Here is a 25066-nt window from a genome sequence, read left to right as displayed (position 1 = left end):
CTTACAATCATTCATTTAGTGACAATTCAAAGTTTTGTAAGTGAGAAAACGGACTTATGACCGTTTTTCACCCTTACGACCGTTGCAGCCTTCCCGCGATCACACTTGGCCGCTGACTTACATTTATGACGGCTGCACTGTCCTGTGATCTCCTTTTACGACCTTCCCAGCTGGCTTCTGACAAGCGAAGCCAATGAAGGGAAGCCGGATTTCCTTAACGACCACTTGATTCATTTAGCAGCCACCACGATTCGCTTAACAACCATGGCAGAACAGGCCGTAAAAGGGGTGGTGGTGCACAACTCACTTACCGACTGCAATTTGGGGCTCGGTTGTGGTCAAGGGCTACCTGTATTCTCAGTATTTCTGGATTATTTTTTTTTATTCGAACGTATTTCCGCTGGCAAAGGAATAACAGAGTCGGTAAGGAACTTGGAGATCATTTAGCCCTGTGATGATGAACCTATGGTACGCGTGACGGAAGTGGCACTCAGAGCCATTTGTATGGGCAAATTTACCTCACTGCGCATGCGCACGCCTCCCAGCTGATTTTTCGGGCTGTTTGAGGCCTTTTTCGGCCTCCCAGAGGCTTGAGGGAAGCCTCTGCAGCCTTTGCAGGCCAAAAAACAGGCCCATTTCATCACTTCCTGTATTTCCAGAAATACCAGAAGTGAGGAATTGGAGCAGTGCAGATAAGGGGGAAGGGGGATCATGCACGAATGCACAGGAGGTGTGGAGGGGCGCGCGCATTGCCTTCTAGGTACTGGCATGGAAGCCCCAAAAGGTTATCCACCACTGATCTAAGCCCCGGTTTAGGCTTAGGTGGTGGTCATGTGACTGTGTGGACATGGCTTGGTGGTCATGTGACTGGCTGGGTGTGGCCAACTCAATATCGCTCACATCGAGGCACGCATCTCCTCGCCTGGCCTCTCATGACTGTGGGGATGCTGCAACAGTCGTAAGTGTGAAAAAGGGTCATAAGTCACTTTTTTCAGTGCCATTGTAACTTTAAATGGTCATTTGACACAAGCAAAGTACCAGCAAAGGAGGGAAAAAATACTCCAGAGAAGTTCCAGAGACAGGAAGTCTAGTCTGGAATAAGACTGGAATAAGGGTTAACGGAGAGGCAGTTTCTGTAAGCAACACCAGAATGTTTCCTTCCTGCCTTCCTTACAGGATTAGCCCTGTAATTTCTTCTAACAACCGGTTCTCCCAACTGCTTAGAATGATAACAACCGGTTCTAGCGAATAGGTGCGAACCTGTAGAATCCCACCCCGATACAGTGTGGGGTGCATGCACGGGGCGCACACAATGCATTTGGGGGATACCCACGCATGCGCTCTGGGCACTTGGTGCCAAAAAGGTTAGCCATCGCTGCCCTATATCAAACTAGCATTCCTATCCCAAAGCTTGTCTACTCATTGTCTGCCTTCTTTAGCCATAAAGCAAAACACTGCAGAAGGCACTTTTGAGCGCCACAAGTTGGTTTAGCGTACGTAGCGCAAAAGAGTGAAGCCATCATCAAAGAACCCCACTGCTACGCAGAGAATGCGAGGTGTATTTATGTTCATTTTTCTTCTGTCTCCTCCTCCTCCTTGTAAGTGTGATTTTTTTTATGCACGCACAAAGGAACAGAGTTTTACACTGAGATTAGACTGGATGGAAAGATCTGACATATTGGGGGGGAAAAGGTGGAAAATTCAACGAAGACCCTTGCAAGCCCACTTCAAAAATCCTCCCCTTTAAAAAAAAAATCTCTCCCCCATTGGCACTGAAGCACATTTCAACCTAAGAAAGTGTTAATTCATTAACCTCCAACAATTTAACAATGCATATTTGAAGACGTCTGAATTCACTTGGCTGGGGAGGCAATTTTCTCACCGCCAAGGCAGGTAATCAACACCGCCTAAAGTTGATTAAAAGAAAGAAAAGAAAAAAAACTTTTCGGTATTTGCATATTTTCCAAGAGAAATAATAAGGAGCAAACGGAAACGTGTTTTTTTTAAAAAACCCACCAAGAAAAGAGTTGTTGGCTGACAGGAGATTTTGCAGCTCATGTTTAAAAGATGATAAAAGCGGCAGGGAGAACGCTCAATTAACAATAGCGTCTGAAAAACCCAGCGAAATCTTTCTTGAATCAAGAAGTTGCGATGATAGCAGCAGGAGGGAGAACCGATTAACAGGAACCTTTGCATGTTGCACTTCAACCACTCCCAGAAACCGTAAAACCTACACACTTGAAATCTGGCCCGTTGGTTCCTCTTGGCTTCTAGGGGCTCACTAAGAAAAGATTTTTCCAAATGACCCTCAGAGCATTTAGAGTATTTCCTATATTATTATTATTATTATTATTATTATTATTATTATTATTATTATTATTATTATTAACACGCTCTGATGCTAAGGAGTTCTGCTCCCCCTCCGCCACCTGGAAAGAAATCTCTTCCAAATGCAAAACACAAGCAGAGGAGAGGAGAGAGTGGAGTTTTAGTTTCACAGCAGCAAGCAGCTTTAGTACAGAACAGTTGAGCTAAGCCACGCCCAGGCTCCTTGCTGTCTCCTCCTTGCTCACACAGCAAATACTCTTTCAGTTTCCAAACAGCCCTCAACTCTCTCACACACCGACAGGACGCTAGCCAGGTGAATAGTGGTGGGATGCTGGTAGGCAGAGGCAGAATTTTATTCCCCTTATTTTCCTCCCCCAAAACTAAAGGTTATGTCTTATACTCTGGAGCGTCTTGCCCAGTCACATAATTTCATAGCGAAGCACGGGTACCCTGCTAGTAATATACTGTACATACATACATACATAATAAATCCCCTGCTCAGGCAGAAGACCCTATACTTATAAAGCAGTTTATGCATTATAATTAAATTTTATTCTATCTATCTATCTATCTATCTATCTATCTATCTATCTATCTATCTATCTATCTATCTCATCTCTCATATCTATCTCTATCTATCTATCTATATCTATCTATCTATCTCTGTCTATCTATCTATCTATCTATCTATCTATCTATCATCTATCTATCTATCTCTACCTACCTACCTACCTACCTACCTACCTACCCACCCACCAGAATAGCAGAGTTGGAAGAGACTTTGGTGGTCTTTTATAGTCTCCTTTACCATTTCAGATAAATTTTCATCTAATCTCTTCTTTAAAATCTCCAGTGATGAAGCACCCACGTCGTCTCCTGGCAAGTAGTTCCACTGGTTAATTGTCATCACGGCGAGGAAAGTCCTCCTTAATCCCAGGTTGCTTTTCTCCTTGGTGAGTTTCCATCCTTATTGCTTCTTGTCCTGCCTTCAGGGGCTTTGGGGAATAGCTTGACTCCCTCTCTTCTTTGGGGCAGCCCCTGAGATATTGGAGCACTGCTCTCATGTCATCCGTAGCCCTCCTTCTCGCTAAACTAGACTTATCCAGTTCCTGCAACTGTTCGTCAGTTTTCGCCTCCAGTCCCCTAATCATCTTTGTTGCTCTTCTTTGTGCCCTTTTTTTCCAGAGTCACAAAATCAATTTTTCTATCGAGGCCACCCAACCTGGATGCAGTATCCCAAGTGTGGCCTTACCGAGGCATTATAAAGCGATATTAACCCTTCCCTTCATCTTGATTCGATCCCTCGGTCAGTGCAACTCTATTGGCTTTTTGGGCCGCTGCCGCACACGGCTGGCTCCTATTTAAGTGATCGTCCACTAGGTCTCTCCAACATCCCTCTCCCAGTTCCTGCTCTTGAGCCAGGTACCACCTATTCTATACCTGTGCATTTCCAAGATATCAAACTCTCCGTTAGCACTAGGGATTCCAGCTCTGTTCTTTTCCGTGAGTCAAAGCGGAAATCCTTTTTCCATCGGGCGTAGCAGCCAAGCCCTCCCTCCCTCGGTTGCCCTCTGCCTATTTCTGCCTGTGAATTATTTCCTTCCCATCTTGCATTGAAAAGCTTTTGACATCTGCGTTACCACCGGAGCCTTAATTGGCCAAGCTGTTGAGGCAACACGGTGCCAGTTAGCTCATCCTTTCAGAATCTGGTGGTTACAAAGGAGGAACAGGACTCTCCCAGCAGCGTCTGCGCGGGGAAATAGCTCTTGGGGTGGGCCAATTGTGACTCCAAAGGGTCATGAAGGAAACGTTCGTAAGTTGAGGACTGTCTGTATGGGGGAAAGGTTGAAGGAAACTCCTAAGAGGGAGGACAATTAACTGGTGGAAGAGAAGTGGCCTCCGGAAGTTGTGGGTCTAGTTTAGTTTATTGACATTGCAGGTGGTTCAATGAAATTAAATACCACCTTCATTGCACATTATGACTATGAAAATAAACACAAACACACATCCTTCACAATCTATACGATTGAATGGAGAACCCCTTATATTGCATTGATGTTGCAATATACAGTAGAATTGCAATAGAGTTACTTGCCCTGGGATAGAAGCTGTTTTTCAGCCTGTTTGTCCTTGTTTTTATTATTCTCCTGTACCTTCTGCCAGATGGTAATACTTCAAAAAAAAAAAAGGGTGCCCAGGATGAGATGGATCTTTGAGGATGTTTTGAGCTCTCTTAAGGCAGCGGGAGCTATAAAGTTCTTCCAAAGAGGGGAGAGGACAACCAAGGATCCTCTGGGCAATGATGTTAACCCTCTGGAGTGCTTTCCTATCTGTCCCTGTGCAATTGGCAAACCCTACACAGGTGTGCAGGAAGTTAAGATATTCTCTATGGTGCAGCGGTAGAAGGTCACCAGCAGTTCTTCATTCATTGGGTGCTTCGTTACTGGAGGTTTTTAAGAAGAGACCGGATAGCCACACCTGTCTGAAATAGTATAGGTTTTTCCTGCTTGTGGCAGGGGGTTGGACTAGAAGACCTCCAAGGTCCTTTCCAAGTCTATTCCATTGATTCTGGGGAGAGCAATAGCATTTAAGACTTCTATACCGCTCCACAGTGCTTTCCAGCCCTCGCTAAGCGGTTTACAGAGTCAGCCTCTTGCCCCCAACAATCTGGGTCCTCGTTTTATGCACCTCAGAAGGACGGAAGGCTGAGTCAACCTTGGCAGTCGGCAGGTAAAGATTAAATGTGTGGAAAAGAGAAAAGGAAGATATACGAAAGATAGAGCCTGCAATACCGCATTCTGATCACTATGCCAGCCCGGTTCCTTCCTTCCTTCCTTCTTTCCTTCCTTCCTTCCTTCCTTCCTTCCTTCCTTCCTTCCCAATACATATATTCACAGTGCTTTCCAGCCCTCTCTAAGCAATTTACAAAGTCAGCCTCTTGCCCCCTTCCTTCCTTCCTTCCTTCCTTCCTTCCTTCCTTTCCTTCCTTCCTTCCTTCCCAATAAATTTATATATTCACAGTGCTTTCCAGCCCTCTCTATGCAATTTACAAAGTCAGCCTCTTGCCCCCAACAATCTGGGTCCTCCTCATTTTACCCACCTCGGAAGGAAGAAAGGCAGGACATAAGCCAGGACACAGCAACCGTCATAAATATGAGTCAGCTGCCAAGCGCCTGAATTTTCCTCGCCTGAGACCTTGGGATGCTGCAACGGTCATTAAGTGTGAAAAATGGTCATAGATCACCATTTTCAGTGTCGTCGTATCTTCAAACAGACACTAAACAAACACTTGTAATCAATAACATGTAAAAAAAAGTTGGGAGTTTTGGTACAAAATTTGGTTACGGCTAGAGGGAATGACGGGGTTAAAAATTAGTTATATACCACAGATGTTCTTACTAGGAATAACGGAAGAGAATTTTAGTAAAGCCGTTATCTATCTAATTGTACATGTAATCACGCAGAAAGAATGATATTCGCCCAAAATTGGAAAGCAAATGAAATCCCAAGTGAAGATGCTATGATTGATAAGATTTTGCAATGCGCCGAAATGGATAGGTTGACGCTAGAATTGAAGGAACAAGGTAAATCAGAATACTATAAAGTATGGAATAACTTTTATTATTGGAGGGACGTGAAAGGGAGTTGACAAAATTGAAATAAGAATTTAAGATGAAATAGGAAGAGGTGAGAGACCTCATAGCTGAGGAATAAGAACTAAAAAGGTAACAAAGCTTAAATGTGTATATGTATGTATAAATGTTTATATTTTTCGAATCTTTCTAAATGTAAAATGCTTCGACTGAAATGTACATCAAAGAAGACCACCACGTTCAATGTTTTTTTTAATGTTTATACTCAACAAAATTTATATATATATATTAAAAAAACATAAAGGATGCCAGATAGAAAGTGGAAATCCACTCTTCATTATTCAGAACATGGGACACAGAACAATAGACGTACACCAAAGGAAGGCCAAATCTAGTCAAATATTAGAGAAAAATGTAATGAAAAACGTGAATTTATCTGACATACAGAGTGACAGCGGTCTACCCTTGGTTGGATGTGATGGACTCCTATACTGAAAAGGGAGTAGAGATAGATGGCCTCAAGATAGATTTCCAACCCAAAGTTCTACGATAAATCTACAGGTAGTCCTTGACTTACAACCATTCCTTTAGTGGCTGTTCGAAGTCACAACTCAAGATAACATGACTTATGACCATTTTTTCCACTTAGAACCATTGCATGGTCATCAAAATTCGGATGCTTGGGCTACAATGTCCCATTATCTCTTTTGATAACCTTCTGACAATGGCAAAGCCAGATTCAGACAACAACCATGCTACTAACTTATCTGCAGTGATTCACTTAACAACTAGGGCAAGAAAACAGGGCAAACTCACTTAACAATTATCTTGCTTAGCAGCGGAAATTTGGAGGGCTCAGTTTTGATCCTAAGCTGAACATTACCTGTACTAAGAACATTTAACAAATATAACATTTCTACTGCAATTTCCCAAACGTACACATTCTTACAAGGTACTTTCCAAATAGCAAGTGGTTGGTTCGTTTTTCTTTGTGGTTAAGAAAAAAACAATTTTTTTAAGAAAAGGTTATTGCCAGCCGGGTACTCATTTGAATTTAGATATTTTTGTTTAACTTATAGGATAAAATAAAAATGCAAATAGGAAGACACAGTGGTGGGGAGAAGGGGAAAGAGAAGTGAAGGGGGGAAATTTTGAAAAAGTGACTTCCGACTCGCTCTGTTGCAGTAAAATAAAGCATTAACATCAAAGCACAACTTTTGACTTTTCCGCAATAACTATAAACTAACCATTTCTATGAAAATGATTCAACCTAATTGGTAAAACCCAAAATCAAAGTTTCATTATTTTTTTCGCCCCACATCGAACACAAAGTCCAGAAACTCCACCTGGCAACAAAAGAACTTATATTCTTTTTTTTTTTAATCTGTGCCAGCCATGCATTTATGATATAATTGGATGTGAAGATAACCTTGGCAAGACTGTTCTGTTCAGCCAACAAGAACTTTCCACAGATCTTGGACATACAGAACGAATTCCTAAGGGTCATAAAACGCAAATCCTTATTGATGGAAAAATATCTTAAGAGAGACAGTACTAGTAACCGGTCCAGCCAGCAATTTCTGAGCAAATAATTTTTCTTTTTTTTAAAAAAGGAACAAGCATTCTTGTAGAAGACACGGCAAAATTTCCACCGTGACACCAGGAGGATCTTAATGCGTGACAAGCATCCTGCAGACGGATAAATACTGACAGACTTTTATCACGCTGAATGCTTTCTAATTTGCTAAGAAAAGTCCCCAGAACTGCCATTTGATGTAGGATAATTTGCAAGACGCCCGTCGTCTTGCGGGATTTGCAGTCAGAAAGCACACCCAGGTTGATGTTTTATTATTGATTACATGGAAATAATTTCTTCGCAGGCCCGTCCTGAGAAATCAATTCTTTTTTACACCAAGCCAATGAGTATTTCTCAAGGGCGCTTATCCGAACTCGCTTGTCAAATAAAAAGGGATGAAAGGCTAAGGAGAAGAAAGTCCAGTTATGACCATTAGTACTACAGGTAGTCCTCAAGTTACGGCCACAATTGAGCGCAACTTTTAAGTTGCTAGGTGGCATATTTGTTAGGCGAACTTTGCCGCGTTTTTACGGACTTTCTTGCCACGGCAGCTGTTCGGTTAGTAACGTGGTTGTTAAGCGAATCTGGCTTTCCCCACTGACTTTGCTTGTCAGTGACCCCCAGACACCGCGACCGTCATAAATATGAGTCTGAATCTTAATCACGTAACCATAGGGATGCCGTAACAGTCGTAAGTGTGAAACATGATCGTAAGTCGTTTTCCGCGCCGTTGTAACTTTGAATGATCGCTAAGTGAACTGTTGTAAGTCAAGGGCTTACAGCCATTTCTTGAGTCACAACAGCACTGCAAAACGTAGCTGATGACCAGTCCTCCCACTTACGACCAGCACAACATCGCCATGGTCCCGTGATCAAAATTCAGAAGCGTGGCAAGTGACTCATATTTATGACGTGATCCCCGTTATGTGACCTCCTGGCAAGCAGTCAATAGGGAAAGCCAGATTCACTTAGCGACCATGTGACTAACTTAACCAATGCAACAATTCACTTAACATCCGAGGCAAGGAAGGTAATAAAACGATCAAAATTCGGATGCTTGGCAACTGACTCGTACTTACGACAGTCCCAGGGATCATGTGATCCATTTTTGGTGACTGCCTGGCAAGCAAAGTCATTGGGAAAACCAGATTCACTTAGCGACCATGTTACTAACATCACAAATGCAATGATTCACTTAACAACCGAGGCAAGGAAGGTCGTAAAAACGATCAAAATTAAGAAGTGTGGCAACGGACTATGGTTGCAAGGGTCCCCTGGGGTCACGCAATCCCCTTTTGCAACCTCCTGACAAGCAAAGTCAACGGGGAAAGCCAGATTCACTTAGCGACCGTGTTCCTAACCTAACAACCGTGGCAAGAAAAGTCGTAAAATGGAGCAACACTCAAGTCAATCTCTCGCTTAGCAACGGCAAATTTTGGGCTCTGCTGTTGGCGTAAGTCGAGGACTCCAGGTCATTTATAAAATTCCTTGTTGTTTTTTTTTTTAATCTTGCTGATTTTTTTCTCAAAAGCCAATTTGCAGAACGACCAATTCTGGCTCCCCCTTTTTTTCCCGAGGCGAAGCTGTGGAGAATCTGACTCGTTTTTAAGAGTCCCCCCAAAACCTCGACCCTTTTGGACGCTTTGCCTCCCATCTCGGTTCTTTGCAACTTTGGGTGGGTGGGTGGGTGGGGGCGAGAAAAAAACCCCCACATGCATTGTGTTAGTCGCCGTTATAACTTCCAGCTGTGGCGAGGCCTTCGCGAAGTTGGGAAAGGCAGGAAATCTTAAAAGGAAATTCCATCAGTTCCTGCCATTTTGTAAACCCCCAAACTGTTGTTCCAAAAAAGGAGCGCTGAGAAGGGTTTTAGGGAAGGGAAAATGTCACCGTTATTTTTTATTTTTTTTTACCTCATGTCTTCAAGTAAGTCGCATTCTGCCTGATGCTTTGCTTGAAGTTTTGTCATCTGCTCGGCCTGGATGAGTTTCAGCTCTTGGGTGATTTTCACCTAGAAGGGGAGGAAAATGTATTCTTTTAAAAATAATTTGTTTTCTGCAACGCCTTTCTTGTTTAATACTGTAAAGCAAGGGTCTTCAAACTTGGCGGGTTTAAGACTTTGTGGACTTCAACTCCCAGAATCCCTGAGCTAACATGACTGGAGGAGGAATTCTGGGAGTTGAAGTCCACAAAGTCTTCAAGCTGTCAAGTTTGAAGACCCCTGATCTACAGTATCCATCTCCATCCACCATCTATCGATTGATCTAGTCTGTCTGTCTGTCTAATGTGTCTGTCTGTCTACCTAATCTAAAGGTCTTCAAACTTGGCAGCTTGAAGACTTGTGGACTTCAACTCCCAGGATTCCTGAGCTAACATGGCTGGAGGGGGAATTCTGGGAGTTGAAAGTCCACCAGTCTTCAAGCTGTCAAGTTTGAAGACCTCTGCTAGAAAGGCTGTAAGTCGGGTTTTCCCCATCTTAGCCATGGTTAAGACCCCTGGACTTTAACTCCCAGAATTCCCCAGCCAGCATGGCTGGCTGGGAAATTCTGGGAGTTGAAGTCCAGGGTGTCTTAACGTGCTTCAGGTTGGAAATCCTTTTGTATTAAGTGTTAACCGGAGACTAAAACATATGGAGAACGGTTGCAGGAACTGGGCCTGGCTAGTCTAGGGACGAGAAGGACCAGGGGAGACAGGAGAGCAGCCTTCCAATATTTGAGGGGCTGCCACAGAAAGGAGGAAGGGGTCATTTTCCAAGGCACCCAAAGGCCAGACAAGGAACAATGGATGGAAACTGAACAAGGAGAGATTCAACCTGGAAATAAGGAGAAACTTTCTGACAGGGAGAACAATCAACCCATGAAACAGAAGTTGCCTTCAGAAGTTGTGGGAGCTTCATCCCTGGAGACTTTCAAGAAGAGACTGGACTGCCATCTGTCAGAAATGATGTAGGGTCTCCTGCTTGGGCGGGGGGTTGGACTAGATGACCTACAAGGTCCCTTCCAGCTCTGATTATCTGCTTATCTGTTAAGTGATAGACCTTTACACTTTACACTTGGGACGAGAATTCCCCTTGCTAAACAAGACGGGCGTTAAGTGAATCAGCCTGAATTGACAACCTTTTAATAGCCGTTAAGCAAATCACACAGGTTGTTAAGTGAATCCAGCTTCCTTTTCTCGGTTTTGCCAGTCAGAAACTGCCTTGAAGGTCACAAACGATGATGTGACTGTGGTATAAATATACATGTGTGGCCATGGGTATGTCATAACTGCGAGGACCAGTTGTAAGCTACTTTTTTCAGTGCCATTGTAATGTCAATCGGTCACTAGATGTAAATCGAGGATTGCCTGTAATGGCTAAATGCAGGTAGTCCTCGACTTACAACGGTTTGTTTCGTGACCAGAGTTAACGGTGGTAATGGGAAAAAAGTGACTTATGGCCGTTTTTCGTCGCAGCATCTCCCTGGTCACATAATCAAAATTCAGACACTTTGATTCATATTTACGACTGTCACAGTGTCTGCAGGATCACACGATTCCCCCTTTTGCCACCTTCTGTTGAGCAAAGTCAACGGGACAGGCGGATTCACTTAACAACCATGTGGCTAAATTAACAATGGCAGTGATTCACTTAACGACGGTGGTGAGGCAGGTGGTAAAAATCGGGCAAAATTCACTCGGCAGATGTTTTCACCGAGCGACAGAAAATCCTTAGTCATAAATCGAGGACTGCACCTGCATTACGGTTCCACTACCTTACAGCTCTCATCCCCTCCTCAACCAGATCGCCATGACGTAGCTTTCTCGAAAGACAAGAAATTAACTACCGGTTCGCCTGAACCGGGGCAAACCGCTAGCAGCTCACCCCCTGGTTCAAAGTTACAACAGCTTATAAATTATAACCGTGACTTATGACGGTTTTCTAGCAACAACCTTTGTAGCATCCCTGTGGTTATGTGATGAAAATTCAGACGCTTAGCCACGGACTTATAGTTATGACGGTGGCAGCGTTTCAGGGTCACCTGATCTCCTTTTGTCCAGCAAAGTCAATGGGGAACCCCGATTCACTTAACAACCGGGCGACTAACATATCCACTGCCGTGTTTCACTTAACAACAGAGGCGAGAAATTCACTTAAGCAGTGTTTCACTTAACAACAGAAATGTTGGGCTCAATTGTCGTTTTACGTGGAGTGCTACCCCTATTGTAACATGTGCTAATTTAAGATTGTATTTAAGGTTGTATTTAATATTTGCATGTAGTATTGCAGGCTAACTCAGCAATACTATTGCCCGCAGTTCGATCCTGACCAGCTCAAGGTTGACTCAGCCTTCCATCCATCCATCCATCCATCCATCCTGCCTGCCTGCCTGCTTCTTCCTGTGATTAGAAGGCAGTATTGCAGGCTAACTCTGCCAACCGACAGCAGTTCGATCCTGACCGGCTCAAGGTTGACTCAGCCTTCCTTCCATCCATGGAAGCAGAAATGGGTTTGATCTCCCTCGGAGCTATCCCAGATGCAAAATCCCCTTGCATTATGAACGATATTGCAAGCAGAGATCGCCACGTTCCCAAATAATCTAATACCTCCGCGGAAAAGTCACCTTCTACTCAGGTGACCTCTGCATCAGAGAAAGCCCGACTCCACTTAAAAAAAGGAAACAAACTCGACAATAATTCCAGCGGGCAGGAAACCCAACTTTTAAAAGGTTGTCGAGATGTTTTGTTTTCCTTTTTCTTTTTTTAAAGGCAGATCAATAGAAAGAAAAGAGAAACCTTCATCCTCGCGGTGTGCTTTGCTAGAGTCAACCATCAAGACGCCATTATTTGAAGGTTAAAAGTTTATATATTAATATTTGCCGCTTCAAAGGCCCTAAATGTTGGAAAGAGCTAAATGAACGCAGGGAAACTGATCAGGGAAACTAAGATCATTAAGACAGAAGCAGAAGGGGAAATGGAAAAATCCCTCCAAGAGCTAATAGGAACAAGGACCCGTAATGGATTCACAGGAGGGAAAGTACATATTCAGTAGGTGTGTGGGGGCAGAATCTTAAGGACTAGCTCCTTTCCCAATTATTTTATTAACAGGCAGAAGCTCTCCCACACCCACTGAGCATTTTGAGTCCCGAGAAGCTCCCGAAAGTTGCCGCCTTTTAATTGTGTTGACCGGAAAAGGATCCATCAACAAAACCTTCAGATGTTTTTTTTGGCAAGGAACTCAAGAACTACAGCTAGTCCTCGATTTAACGGCCGCCATTGGGCCCCAAATTTCCGTTGCTAAGCAAAGCAAAATTGTTCACTTTTGCCCAGTTTTACCACCCTTTTTTGGCCATCTTTGTTAGGTGAATCGCCACAGTTTGTTATGCAAGGAACACGGTTGTTAAGTGAACCCGGCTCCCCCACATGGACTTTGCTTGTCCGAAGGGGACTTTGCAAAAGGGGATTACGTGAACACGCCCCCCCACCAGGAACATCTCCACCGTCATAAATACGAGTCAGTTGTCAAGCCTCTGAATTTTGATCGGGGGTCCCCCCCCCATGGATGCAGTGACAGTCGTAAATGTAAAAAAAAAAAAACAACGGTCGTTGGTCACTTTTTCCCAGCGCCGTTGCAATGTTGAACGGTCCTTAAAGGAACAGTTTGTAAGTTGAGGACAACCTGCAATCCATCAATGCCAAAACGTGCGTTGTTGCCCCAAATGAAAATGCCCATTCTTAACAGATTGGTTGTGTAATCCTTTGCTCCCCAGCCACCCACTGGGCGAGAAAAAATTTCTCTTTTCCCCAGGTAGAAACCTCCAAGTCTACTGAAGGTCCCATCTATTATTCTATGTTCTAACAGGAAGGAAGGGAGGGAGGGAGGGAGGGAGGGAGGGAGGAGAGAGAGAGAGAAAGAAAGAAAGAAAGAAAGAAAGAAAGAAAGAAAGAAAGAAAGAAAGAAAGAAAGAAAGAAAGAAAGAAAGAAAGAAAAGATGAGAGAAAGAAAGGAAAGGAAAGGAAGGAAAGGAAGAGAAAGAAAAGAAAGAAAGAAAGAAAGAAAGAAAGAAAGAAAGAAAGAAAGAAAGAAAGAAAGAGAAAGAGAGAAAGATGAGAGAAAGAAAGGAAAAAGGAAGGAAAGAAAGAGAAAGAAAGAAAGAAAGAAAGAAAGAAAGAAAGAAAGAAAGAAAGAAAAGAAAGAGAAAGAAAGAAAGGAAAGAAGGAAGGAAAGAAAGAGAAAGAAAGAAAAGAAAGAAAGAAAGAAAGAAAGAAAGAAAGAAAGAAAGAAAGAGAAAGAGAGAAAGATGAGAGAAAGAAAGGAAAAAAAGGAAAGAAAGAAAAGAAAGAAAGAAAGAAAGAAAGAAAGAAAGAAAGACAGACAAACAGACATCTGAGTTAATCATGGATAGACAGAAGACGTGTGTTGTTTAAGGAAAAGAAGGATAGTGGGGACAGGATAGCAGTCTTCCAATATCTCAGGGTTTGCCACAAAGAAGAGATGTAAAAAAAGAGGTTGAGACTCTGGAAAGAGTGCAGAGAAGAGAAACCAGGATGATGGGGGGATTGGAGGCTAAAACCTACGATGGACGGTTGCAGGAACTGGGCCTGGCTAGTCTAGGGAGGAGAAGGACCAGGGGAGACAGGATAGCAGTCTTCCAATATTTGAGGGGCTGCCACAGGGAGAAGGAAGGGGTCAAGCTATTTTCTGTAGGCCAGACAAGGAACAATGGGTGGAAACTGACCAAGGAGAGATTCAACCTGGAAATAAGGAGAAACTTTCTGGACAGGGAGAACAATCAACCCATGGAACAGAAGTTGCCTTCAGAAGTGGTGGGAGCTTCATTCCTGGAGGCTTTCAAGAAGAGACTGGACTGCCCTCTGTCAGAAATGGTGTAGGGTGTCCCCCGCTTGGGCAAGGGGTTGGACTGGATGACCTACAAAGTCCTTTCCAACTCTGCTTATCTGTCATTTGTTATCGTCCAGGTTTCAATCAGATCTCCAGGCTCACTGAGATCCAAAGTCACAGTGTGGCAATCCGGATTAGAAAGATGCTCTAAAAATGGCATTTTGAAAAACTTCCTTTTTTTTCCTGCAATAACCGAGGGCGTGTTCACAACGTTCTATATATAGGAGGGGAAAGCCCAACCGTTTTTGTATTCGAGAGAAGAACCAAAACCAGGTGGGAAACATAGGAAAACAAAGCGGGCTGAGTCATTCAGAAGTTGTGGGTCTTCCCAACACTGAACAGAATAGAATAACCGAGTTGGAAGGGACCTTGGAGGTCTTCTAGTCTGACCCCCTGCCTAGCAGGCAGGAAACCCTACACCACTTCAGACGAAGGGTTACTGGAGGCTTTTAAGGAGAGATCGGACAGCCACTTGGCTGCAATGGGATCTGGTCTCCTGCTGGAGTGAGGGGTTAGACTAGAAGACCTCCCAGGTCCCTTCCAACTTTCTTACAGATAGTCCTCGACTTACAACAGTTCATTTGGTGGCCAAAGTTACAACAGCACTGGAAAAAAAGTGACTTATGACCATTTTTCACCCTTACGACCATTGCAGCCTCCCTGTGGTCACATCATCAAACGCTTGGCAACTGGCTCCTATTTATGACGGTCGGAGAGCCCCAGGGTCACGTGACCCCTTTTTCGAAGCAATGAAAAATCCAGATTCACTTAATGACTATGTTACTGCCTTCATAAATGCAATGATTCCCTTAACAACCACGGCAAGAAAACTTGTAAAATGAGGCAAAATTAACTTTAAGAAATGCTTCACTTAAGCACTGTAAGATTTGGGCTCAACTGGTGGTCGTAGCTCAAGGACTATCTGTGTTATCCGCTATGAGCTCAGCTCACCTCCAAATGGAGCCAAGAAAGAGCGAAACCATCCCAAGGAGAGAGGTGGGGGGGAAGACTTAATTTTCACAACCACAACAAAAATCCACCCTGTTTCTTTCTTTTTTTAAAAAGCAGAAAGGCTAAACTTGCTTTTATTTTTTCATCCAAACAGCCCAGGATAGAAATGTCCGCAAGCCAATCTCATCCTCCTTCCAACCTCTGAAACTCAAGCAGGGTTAGAGCAGCGACCCATTCAAACAACCGGTGGGGGGGAAATAAACCCAACCGCCTGTAAACACGGGCAGAACTTGGCTTGCCGGGCTGAACAAACCCCAATCCCGGGCACTTCAGGATCAGCCTCGTCCTTCTTTGCCCTTCCCTTCCTCCTCCCCCCCAGCCTTTTGTTGACAAAAAAAATATATATATAAAAATTAAACCTCTCTCCCTGGTGAATTTTAGCCAGGTCTGAACACGCAGGCACACGCCGGTGTGGGTGGCTGCTGTTGTTGTTGTTTTAAACCACACACACACACACACAGAGTTTGTTTTACGGCCGGGGCCAAGGCGGGCTGTGGGTTCCAGTTATGCAAGAGACAAGCCCGGCTGTCTTAAGTTGGTTGAATGGATAGACCTGGAGACCTACCCCCTCAATTGCAAAGGGACGGGGTCTCCAGGGTCTTCATGCCTGGCTTCTCCAACCCTTCCGGAGACCCCCACACCCCGCAGCTGGTCCCTTCTTGCAACGGCCGGCCGGCCAGACAGAAGCGTCCTGGCAGGCCCAAGCTTCCGTGGCTGGGACCCAAAAACAGCCTATAAATAGCCCTCCCTGGATCAAGGCCGGCCGGACAGTTCCTCCCCCCTTTTGACCCCCTCCCCCCAAGAAGGAAGGCCTCGAAGCCTGGGAGGAAAATAGGGAGGTCTTCAGCCCAAGGATGAATCCCCATCACCCCAGATTGGTCCCTTGGCCGTTCCCAAAAACTGGGGGAACCTTTGGTGACAAGCCGGATTTGTCCTCCAGCCCCACATCAGGCTGGCTGAGGATGATGGGCGCTGCGGTCCCCTCTCCCCACCTCGGAAAGGCCCCCCCCCAGGTGGGGAAAGCGGCCTGAGCTGAGCCAAGTTTCCAATCCTGGCTGGCTCCTTTCTGGGAGGAGGGAAGGGGGGGTGCCAGGACCCCCCACCACCACCAACCCCTCCCCAGCAAGCAAAGAGCAGGCTTGCCTTTTGAACCAAGGGGGGCTTGAACAGGGTCTCCTGGAGCACGGGAGCCCCCTATGTCTCCGGGTCAGGTCGGGGTTCCGGTTTTCTCGGAAGAGGCATCCTTTCAGTTTTTGGGGGACGAGGGGGGAGGGGGGGTCGGCAGAGCAGCCTCAAGCAAGCAACATCTTGTAGCCTTTCCCTCCACGATCCCCCTCCCCAGCCCTGCAGACCCTGCAAAACCTCTTCCCCAGGGGAGACATGCTTCCTGTAGCCCCCCAAGTCCCCCTCCTCCTCCTCCTCCTCCATCCAACCTCCCCAAAAATCCCTCCTCCGCCTGGCAACCCCCTCTCCATCCATGCAGCCCCCCAAACCCCTCCTCCCCTTGCAATCCCCAAGCCCCTTCCCCCTCCATGCAGCCCCCAAAACCCTCTTCTTCCATGCAGCCCCAAGCCCCCCTCCTCCTCCCCATGCAGCCCCCAACCCCTTCTCCAACCTGCAACCCCCTTCTCCTCCATGCAGCCCCCGAAAACCTCCCCTCTGCTTTGCAACACCCCCGAGTCCCCCTCCTCTTCCTCCATACAGCCCCCCAAACCCCTCTTCTTCCATGAAGCCCCCTCAAGCCCCTCCTCCAATCTGCAGCCCAAGCCCCCTCCTCCTCCTCATCCATGCAGCCCCCGAAAACCCCTCCTCCTCCCTGCAGCTGCAAGCCCCCTCCTCCTCCTTTGCAGCCCCCAAACCCCTTTCTCCAACCTGCGGCTCCCCGAAACCCTCCCCTCCGCCTTGCAGCCCCCAAGTCCCCCTCCTCCGCCCTACAGCCCCCTCCCTCTTCCATGCAGCCCCCCAGTCCCTTCGACGCCCCCACCCCGCCCAGACCCCCCACGCCCCCGCGGAGCTCCCCCGACACCCCCTCCCCACCGCCTCTCCCGATCGCCGGCCGGATCGTTTCCCCCTCCTGGGAAGCCGCCAGCGCCGTGGGAAGACCCGGCATCCCGATCCTCCGCTGGGCAATCCCACCCACCCCCCGACTCCCCGCCGCCTCCGGACCCTCGCCGCCTCCCCGCTCACCTTCCTCGGCGGAGGCTGCATGGCGGCGGCGGCGGCGGCGGCGGGGCCGCTCTCGGCCTCCACATCAATCCTTCCCCGTCCGGGACGGCGACGGCAACGGCCAGGCGGGCGGCGGGGGGGACGGACGACGCCGGGCCGGGCCGGGCTCCGATGCTGCGGCTGCAGCGGCGGCGGCGGCGGCGCGGAGGCAGACGAGCGGAGAGGCGTGGCCGGGAGGCGTGGCCCGGACGGAGGAGGGGGGCGGATCCCTGGCGCCGCCCGGCCTCCTCGCAAGCCAACGGGGCGGGGGAGGCGGGGAGGGGGAGGCGTGCCCGCGCGTGCGCAGGCGAGGCCTCGGGGAAACCGCGCGAGACTTCTTTCTGGGTATGCCTTTCCCCCCCCCCGCCCCGAAAAAAAAAAAAAGCCCGCGCTTTTTACGCGCTTCATCTTTCCTCAGGGTCGGAATAGAGCTGGAAGGGACCTCGGAGGTCTTCTAGTCCAGCCCCTTGCTCAGGCAGGAAACCCCACCCCCCTCCGCCATGGGCCATTTGAGGCAAATGGCTGCCCTGTTCTTCTCTTTAAAAAAACCCAGCGGTGGAGCACCCGCAACTTCTTTGAGGGAAGTTATTCAGGAGGGACAAGAGTTGAAAGGGACCTCGGAGGTCATCTAGTCCGGCCTCCTGCTCAGGCAGGAGATCCTACACCATTTCAGACAGATTTCTTCTTAAAAAACCTCCAGGGTTGGAGCACCCACAACTTCTGGTGGCAAGCCGTGCCACTGGTTAATAACTGGGAGCCGAAAGCTATAACGGGATTTTCACACACACACACCCGTTATCCTGCCGGCTTTCAATTCCCCACCTCGCGTAACGTGTAAATGCTGACGCGCGTCAGTCACCCTGAGGAGGTTGCGCTTTTTTTTTTTTTAATCTGCCGCGAGATTTTTTTTTTTAATACTATTCCTCCGGCCGTTCCCATTTGCCCCGGGAGATGAATTAAATGTATATATATATAACGGTTAATTAGGGGGTTCCTTTTTTAATTAAAGACAGTAAAACGAGGGCATTTTCTCGCTCCGCGCTGTCGGCGTGTGACAGGGCGCGCGAGAGAGGCGGGGCTTGAGGGAAGCCAATCGAAACGGGCGGCTCGCAAGCCGGGACACGCCCCCCCGACACGGCTCCGCCTTTCTATTGGGTGCCGCCCCTCTGGGCTGGTTCGCCCAGGACGAACGGATTGCGCTCCTAGTCGCTGCTGCCCCCTGGCGGCGACGCCCTGAACGGGGCGGCGGGCCGTTTTTCCCCATCCTGTTAAACAGGGTTGTTTTAATCGTGGTTTGTATAATAAGCCACCAAAAAGCTGGGTTGTGGCCCGATTAAACCCTCAATTGCAAACGACAGCTGTCCCTTCCGTAAGTACGAGAAGCCATAAGCAAGGATATTTCTTGCATTAATTATTTGGCTGTTCATAGTTGCCATTCAATCAATCGGAATAGAGCTGGAAGGGACCTTGAAGGTCATCTAGTCCAACAACACAACACACCCCAGCAGGAGACCCTACACCATTTCTGACAGAGGGCGGTCCAGTCTCTTCTTGAAAGTTTCAAGCGATGAAGCTCCCACAAGACTGTTAATGATTTGCAGGAATTAGCAAAATTGCCCACAAAAGCAATTGAACAAAAAACAGTCAGCCAGGAACTCAAATAATACAATTATAGCCATCATAAAAACAAGAAGAAAGATACTGCAGACCCAGGAGATGGATGCACTCTCTGGTGGCATCCCCTAGGTGAAGGCACTTTTACAGTTGCCCACAACTGTTTTTTTTAATAGAATAGGAGAGAATAGAATACAATACAATAGAAGACAATAGAATTCTTTATTGGCCAAGTGTGATTGGACACACGAATTTGTATTGGTGCAAATGCTCTGTGTTCATAAAAAGAAAAAATAATACATTTGTCAAGAATCATGGGTATAACATTTAATAGTAGTCAAAGGGTACAAATAACCAATCAAACCATATTAGGAAGCATAATAATAAGCGATCAAATGAAATTATACTAGTAAACAGTCAATTAAAAATCATAAGGATACAAGCAACAAGGGTTACAGTCATACAGTCACAAATGGGAGGGGATGGGGGATAAGGAGTGATGAGAAGATTAAGAGTAATAGTAGTGCAGACTTTGTAATAGTTGGACAGTGTTGAGGGAATTATTTGTTTAGCGGAGTGATGGCGTTGGAGGAAAAACTGTCCTTGTGTCTAGTTATTCTGGTGTGCAGTGCCCTATAGCGTCGTTTTGAGGGAAGGAATTGAAACAGTTTATGTCCGGGATGTGAGGGGTTTGACTTACAACCACAACTCAGCCCAGATTTTTTGTTGCTGAGCGAAACAGTTGTTAAGTGATTTTCATCCCATTTCATGACCTTTCTTCCCCTAGTCCAAGTGAATCCCTGCAGTTGTTAAGTTAGGAAGATGACTGTTAAGTGAATCCCTCCCACTATCCTAAAGCCCAAACTGGATCCTAACCCTAAACTCTTCTGCTAGTCCCGAAAGTGCTTTTTCTAAAAAAGGCAACTGGACTTTCTTGGGGGGGGGGGTGTGTTTCCTCCTTGAAAATGTTTCGCTCCTCATCCAAGAAGCTTCGTCAGTTCTTCCTAGATGGGAAGCAAAACGTTTTCAGTGAAACCAACCAAGAAATTCCAGTTGCCTTTTGGAAAAAGCATTTCCCGTGACCGGGGGTGATTGAGAATCTCCGTATATCTTCCTGCCAGTGTTGTCAAGGGGAGCAAATATCAACAGAAGTGGGTGCATCTCTGACCAGTTTGGGAATAGACTTCTTCACAAACTTTCATGATAGTTTTGGTAAGGGTTGGTAACCTCTCTGTCAACACTATCATGAAAGTTTTGCTGATAGAAATCCCTCTGTTTCAAAGGCTTATTTTATTTATTTGTTTTACTGATTTATTTGTCAATCGTTTACAAGATAATAGGTATAGGTATAAACATGAGTAAGAATACAGGAAATAGGAATAAATGGGGACAATAGGACAGGGACGGTAGGCACGATGGTGCCCTTATGCACCCCCCTTACAGACCTCTTAGGAAAGGGGTGAGGTCAATAGTGGCTAGTTTGAGGTTAAAGGAGTTTGGGGGTTTAGAGGATGTAACAAGAGAGTCAGTTGGTGCATTCGAGGCATTCACCACTCTGTTGCTTGTACTTTCTGCAGTCGAATTTGAAGCCGTTTACACTGAGTTTGTATCTGTTGTGTGCTCTTGTATTGTTGCGGTTGAAGCTGAAGTAGTTATTGATGGGGTAGGACGTTGTAGCAGATAATTTTGTGTACTATGCTTAAGTCCAACCGTAGGCGGCGTAGTTCAAGGTGGTTCCAAGCCCAAATTCTCAAGTCTGGTGGTGTAGGGTAGTCTGTTGTGAGCAGAAGAATGGAGAACTCTTCTCGTGAAATACTTCTGGACTCGCTCGATTGAATTAATGCCCGATATACGGTGAGGATTCCAGACCGAAGAGCTGTATTTGAGTATTGGTCTAGCAAAGGTTTTGTATGCTCTAGTTAGCAATTCGATATTTCCGGAGCAAAATATTCCGGAGCAGATATTTCCTTGTGGGAGGTGGTATCTTCATTGAATTCAAGGCGGCTCAGGCTTCGGCGGGAGATTTTCAGGAATCGTTCAGTGGCGTGGGAGTGAGACGCTGAGGAACGTCAGAGTGTTTGCAGCGTGACTACTATTGTGAGACAACCCAGGAGCACAACCCAGAGCCTTTGTCTTTTAACAGTGGTTTATATGCAAGACTGCTCTATACATAAATATGCAGTATGTGTTAGGCACAAAACAGGCAAGCAATCATTCTTCATTACTCTGCACTGAGAACTACAATGGAGATAGAACACAAGGAGAGAGAGAGAGAGAGGTGGTCCTGTCATGGCTGTCCTTATAGAGACAGCTTCTTAAAGTGGCAATAACCCTACTGACTCATTCTCATTGCATCAGCATTTAAAGCAGCCTTACAACAGCTGGCCAGCTACTAAATCAATACCTTAACAAGGAAACAGTACAGAAGAAGGGTGTACAGTAATTCATGACCGTAATATCATTGCACTGATGGTGTTACCTAGTTAGGGAATGAACGGCTGCAAGAAAACAACCAAGCTTAGACAACATCAAAGACCCCAGAGTCCTCCTCCTCCTCCTCTTCTTCCTCCTTTTCTTCTTCCTCCTCTTCCTCCTGCTTCCTCTTTCTCTTCCACTCTTCTTCTAGTCCCGCCTTAGGCATGAAATCTGGTTGGGTGACTTTGGGCCAATCACTAGGAGACGGTGAGTTCTAGTCCCGCCTTAGTCATGAAAGCCAACTGGGTGATTTTGGGGCAATCACCAGGAGATGGTGAGTTCTAGTCCCACTTTAGGCATAAAAGGCAGCTGGGTGACTTTGGGCCAATCACTAGGAGACTGGGAGTTCTAGTCCCGCCTTAGGCATGAAAGCCAACTGGGTGATTTTGGGCCAATCACCAGGAGACCGGGAGTTCTAGTCCCGCCTTAGGCATAAAAGGCAGCAGGGTGACTTTGGGCCAATCACCAGGAGACTGGGAGTTCTAGTCCCGCCTTAGGCATAAAAGGCAGCAGGGTGACTTTGGGCCAATCACTAGGAGACGGTGAGTTCTAGTCCCGCCTTAGTCATGAAAGCCAACTGGGTGATTTTGGGGCAATCACCAGGAGATGGTGAGTTCTAGTCCCACTTTAGGCATAAAAGGCAGCTGGGTGACTTTGGGCCAATCACTAGGAGACTGGGAGTTCTAGTCCCGCCTTAGGCATGAAAGCCAACTGGGTGATTTTGGGGCAATCACCAGGAGACGGTGAGTTCTAGTCCCACCTTAGGCATAAAAGGCAGCAGGGTGACTTTGGGCCAATCACCAGGAGACTGGGAGTTCTAGTCCCGCCTTAGGCATGAAAGCCAGCTGGTGACTTTGGGCCAATCACCAGGAGACCGGGAGTTCTAGTCCCGCCTTAGGCATGAAAGCTAGCTGGGGGACTTTGGGCCAATCACCAGGAGACGGTGAGTTCTAGTCCTGCCTTAAGGCATGAAAGCTAGCTGGGGGACTTTGAGCCAATCACCAGGAGACTGGGAGTTCTAGTCCCGCCTTAGGCATGAAAGCTAGCTGGGAGACTTTGGGCCAATCACCAGGGGACAGTGAGTTCTAGTCCCGCCTTAGGCATGAAAGCCAACTGGGTGATTTTTGGGCCAATCACCAGGAGACGGTGAGTTCTAGTCCCACCTTAGGCATAAAAGGCAGCTGGGGGACTTTGGGCCAATCACCAGGAGACTGGGAGTTCTAGTCCCGCCTTAGGCATGAAAGCCGGCTGGGGGACTTTGGGCCAATCACCAGGAGACAATGAATTCTAGTCCCGGCTTCAGTATGAAAACCAACTAGCTTACTTTGTGGCACTCTCTCTCTCTCTCTCTCATCCGAACCCACCACACAGGGTTGTTGTGGGGAAAAGAGGAAGAGGAGGAGTATCAGGTATATATTCACAACCTTGAATCGTTTATAAAAATAATAAAGGCGGGATAAACAAACATGTATTGAATAAATAAACGTGCTGTTGCAGAGAGATCTTTTAAGACCATGGCCAGGTAGTAGGGTCACCAGGAGCCCGCCAGATGGCAGCACCTCCCAGGATTTTGGCTGGCGTTGGATAAAGTCAGCAGGCTGAGGTCCCATCAAAGGTTGTGGGTTGAATTGGGAAGTCCAGGAAGATAATCTTGAAGGTGGCCGGGATCAACCACGTCTGCTATCGTTGCCAAGAAGAACAAACAACGATTTAGTCCCCAGGAAGCAAGCAATCGCAATAGCAATAGCCCTTAGACCTATATACCACTTCACAGTGCTTAACAGTCTTCGCTAAGCAGTTTACAGAGTCATCCTCTTGCTTGCTTGCTTGCTTGCTTGCTTGCTTGCTTGCTTGCTTGCTTCCTTCCTTCCTTCCTTCCTTCTCCCCCTCCCTCCCTGTTTCCTTTCCCCTTCGTCCTTTTCCTTTCTCCTTCCTTTCTTCCTTCCTTCCTTCCTTCTCTCCCTCCCTCCATTTCCTTTCCTTTCCCCTTCCTCCTTTTCCTTCCTTTCTTTTCTCCCTCCCTGTTTCCTTTCCTTTCTCCTTCCTTCCTTCCTTCCTTCCTTCCTTCTCTCCCTCCCTCTTTTTCCTTTCCTTTCCCCTTCTTCCTTTTCCTTCCTTCTCTCCCTCCCTGTTTCCTTTCCCCTTCCTCCTTTTCCTTCCTTCCTTCCTTCCTTTTCTCCCTCCCTGTTTCCTTTCCTTTCTCCTTCCTTCCTTCCTTCCTTCCTTCCTTCCTTCCTTCCTTCCTTCCTTCCTTCCTTCCTTCCTTCTTTTTCCTTCCTTCCTTCCTTCCTTCCTTCCTTCCTTCCTTCCTTCCTTCCTTCCTTCCTCCCCCTCAAGCGTTTTTTTTACAGAGTCTGCCTATTTGCCCCCAACAATCTGGGTCCTCATTTTACCCACCTCGGAAGGACAGAAGGCTGAGTCAACCTTGAGCCTGGTGGGATTTCAACTGACAAATTATAGGCAGCTGACAGGCAGCAGAAGTAGCTTGCAGTACTGCACTCTAACCATTGTGCCACCAACACCGAAGCTGGTATCAGTAGCTCATCGGGAAATAGTCTTCTTCCTCCTCTTTAGGAATCCACCTGCAGGTGGCTACGGAAGAGAATTTCATTTTCAAGAACACCCTTGCCCATTCATTGGGAGGACTACAACCCCCATCGTCCCCACTGACATACCCACAGGGCATACCAGCTAGGTGCAACCCAAGGGACATTGTTCAACTGATGATAGGAACAGATACTGCGCCTGATCTTCAGCTGTAAGCTGGGAAATGCCACTTTTACATCGCTTCTCCACTCCTTGATATAATGAATCATACACACACGAGGCAGGATATTTTTTTTACACCATCATCAAATAGGTCATAATGCAATTTGAGGAAATTTGCTGGCAATGGTGCCAAATCCCTAAACCAGAGGTCTCCAAACTTGGCCACTTTTAAGACTTGTTGGACTTCAACTCCCAGAATTCCCCAGCCAGCATAGCTTACTCTCTTGTAATCCCTTCCTCTGCAATCTCTCTCCGCTTTGGGAGGTTGAGAGAGAAAAAATAAACAGACATTGGCCGGCTGGGGAATTCTGGGAGTTGAAGTCCACAAGTCTTAAAGTGGAAAAGGTTGGAGATCTCTGACTTAGATGACCCTTCTGGTCTCTTCCAACTCTATCATTCCTGGCTGGCTGGGGAATTCTGGGAGTTGAAGTCCACAAGTCTTAAAGTGGCCAAGTTTGGAGACCCCCTGCCCTAAATGTTGACATGGGAATCCAAAAAGCCTTTCCTTGTTTGCCTCTGTATAGGTAGTCCTTGACTTACGGCCACGATTGAGCCTGCAATTTACGTTGCTGAGACCGTTCTTAAGGCGTGTTTTGCCCCATTTCACAGACTTCCTTG

General features: G+C 46.7%; 1 protein-coding gene across 1 annotated transcript in view; it reads right to left on the bottom strand.

Moving 5' to 3' along the window:
• The window catches only part of FCHSD2 (FCH and double SH3 domains 2), a 178204-nt gene extending 160412 nt beyond the window's left edge, over positions 1-17792 (bottom strand). Inside the window, 2 exon segments of the mRNA XM_087937803.1 lie at positions 9408-9505; positions 17573-17792. Coding sequence (XP_087793929.1) covers positions 9408-9505; positions 17573-17593 — 119 coding nt within the window. The 5' untranslated portion in view covers positions 17594-17792.
• Between the last annotated feature and the right edge of the window lie 7274 nt (positions 17793-25066).

Source organism: Pseudonaja textilis, chromosome 7 (assembly GCF_049901715.1).
Source record: "Pseudonaja textilis isolate UNSWEBS1 chromosome 7, rPseTex1.2, whole genome shotgun sequence".
NCBI lineage: Eukaryota > Metazoa > Chordata > Lepidosauria > Squamata > Elapidae > Pseudonaja > Pseudonaja textilis.
This window is presented reverse-complemented; position numbering and strand designations above follow the sequence as displayed.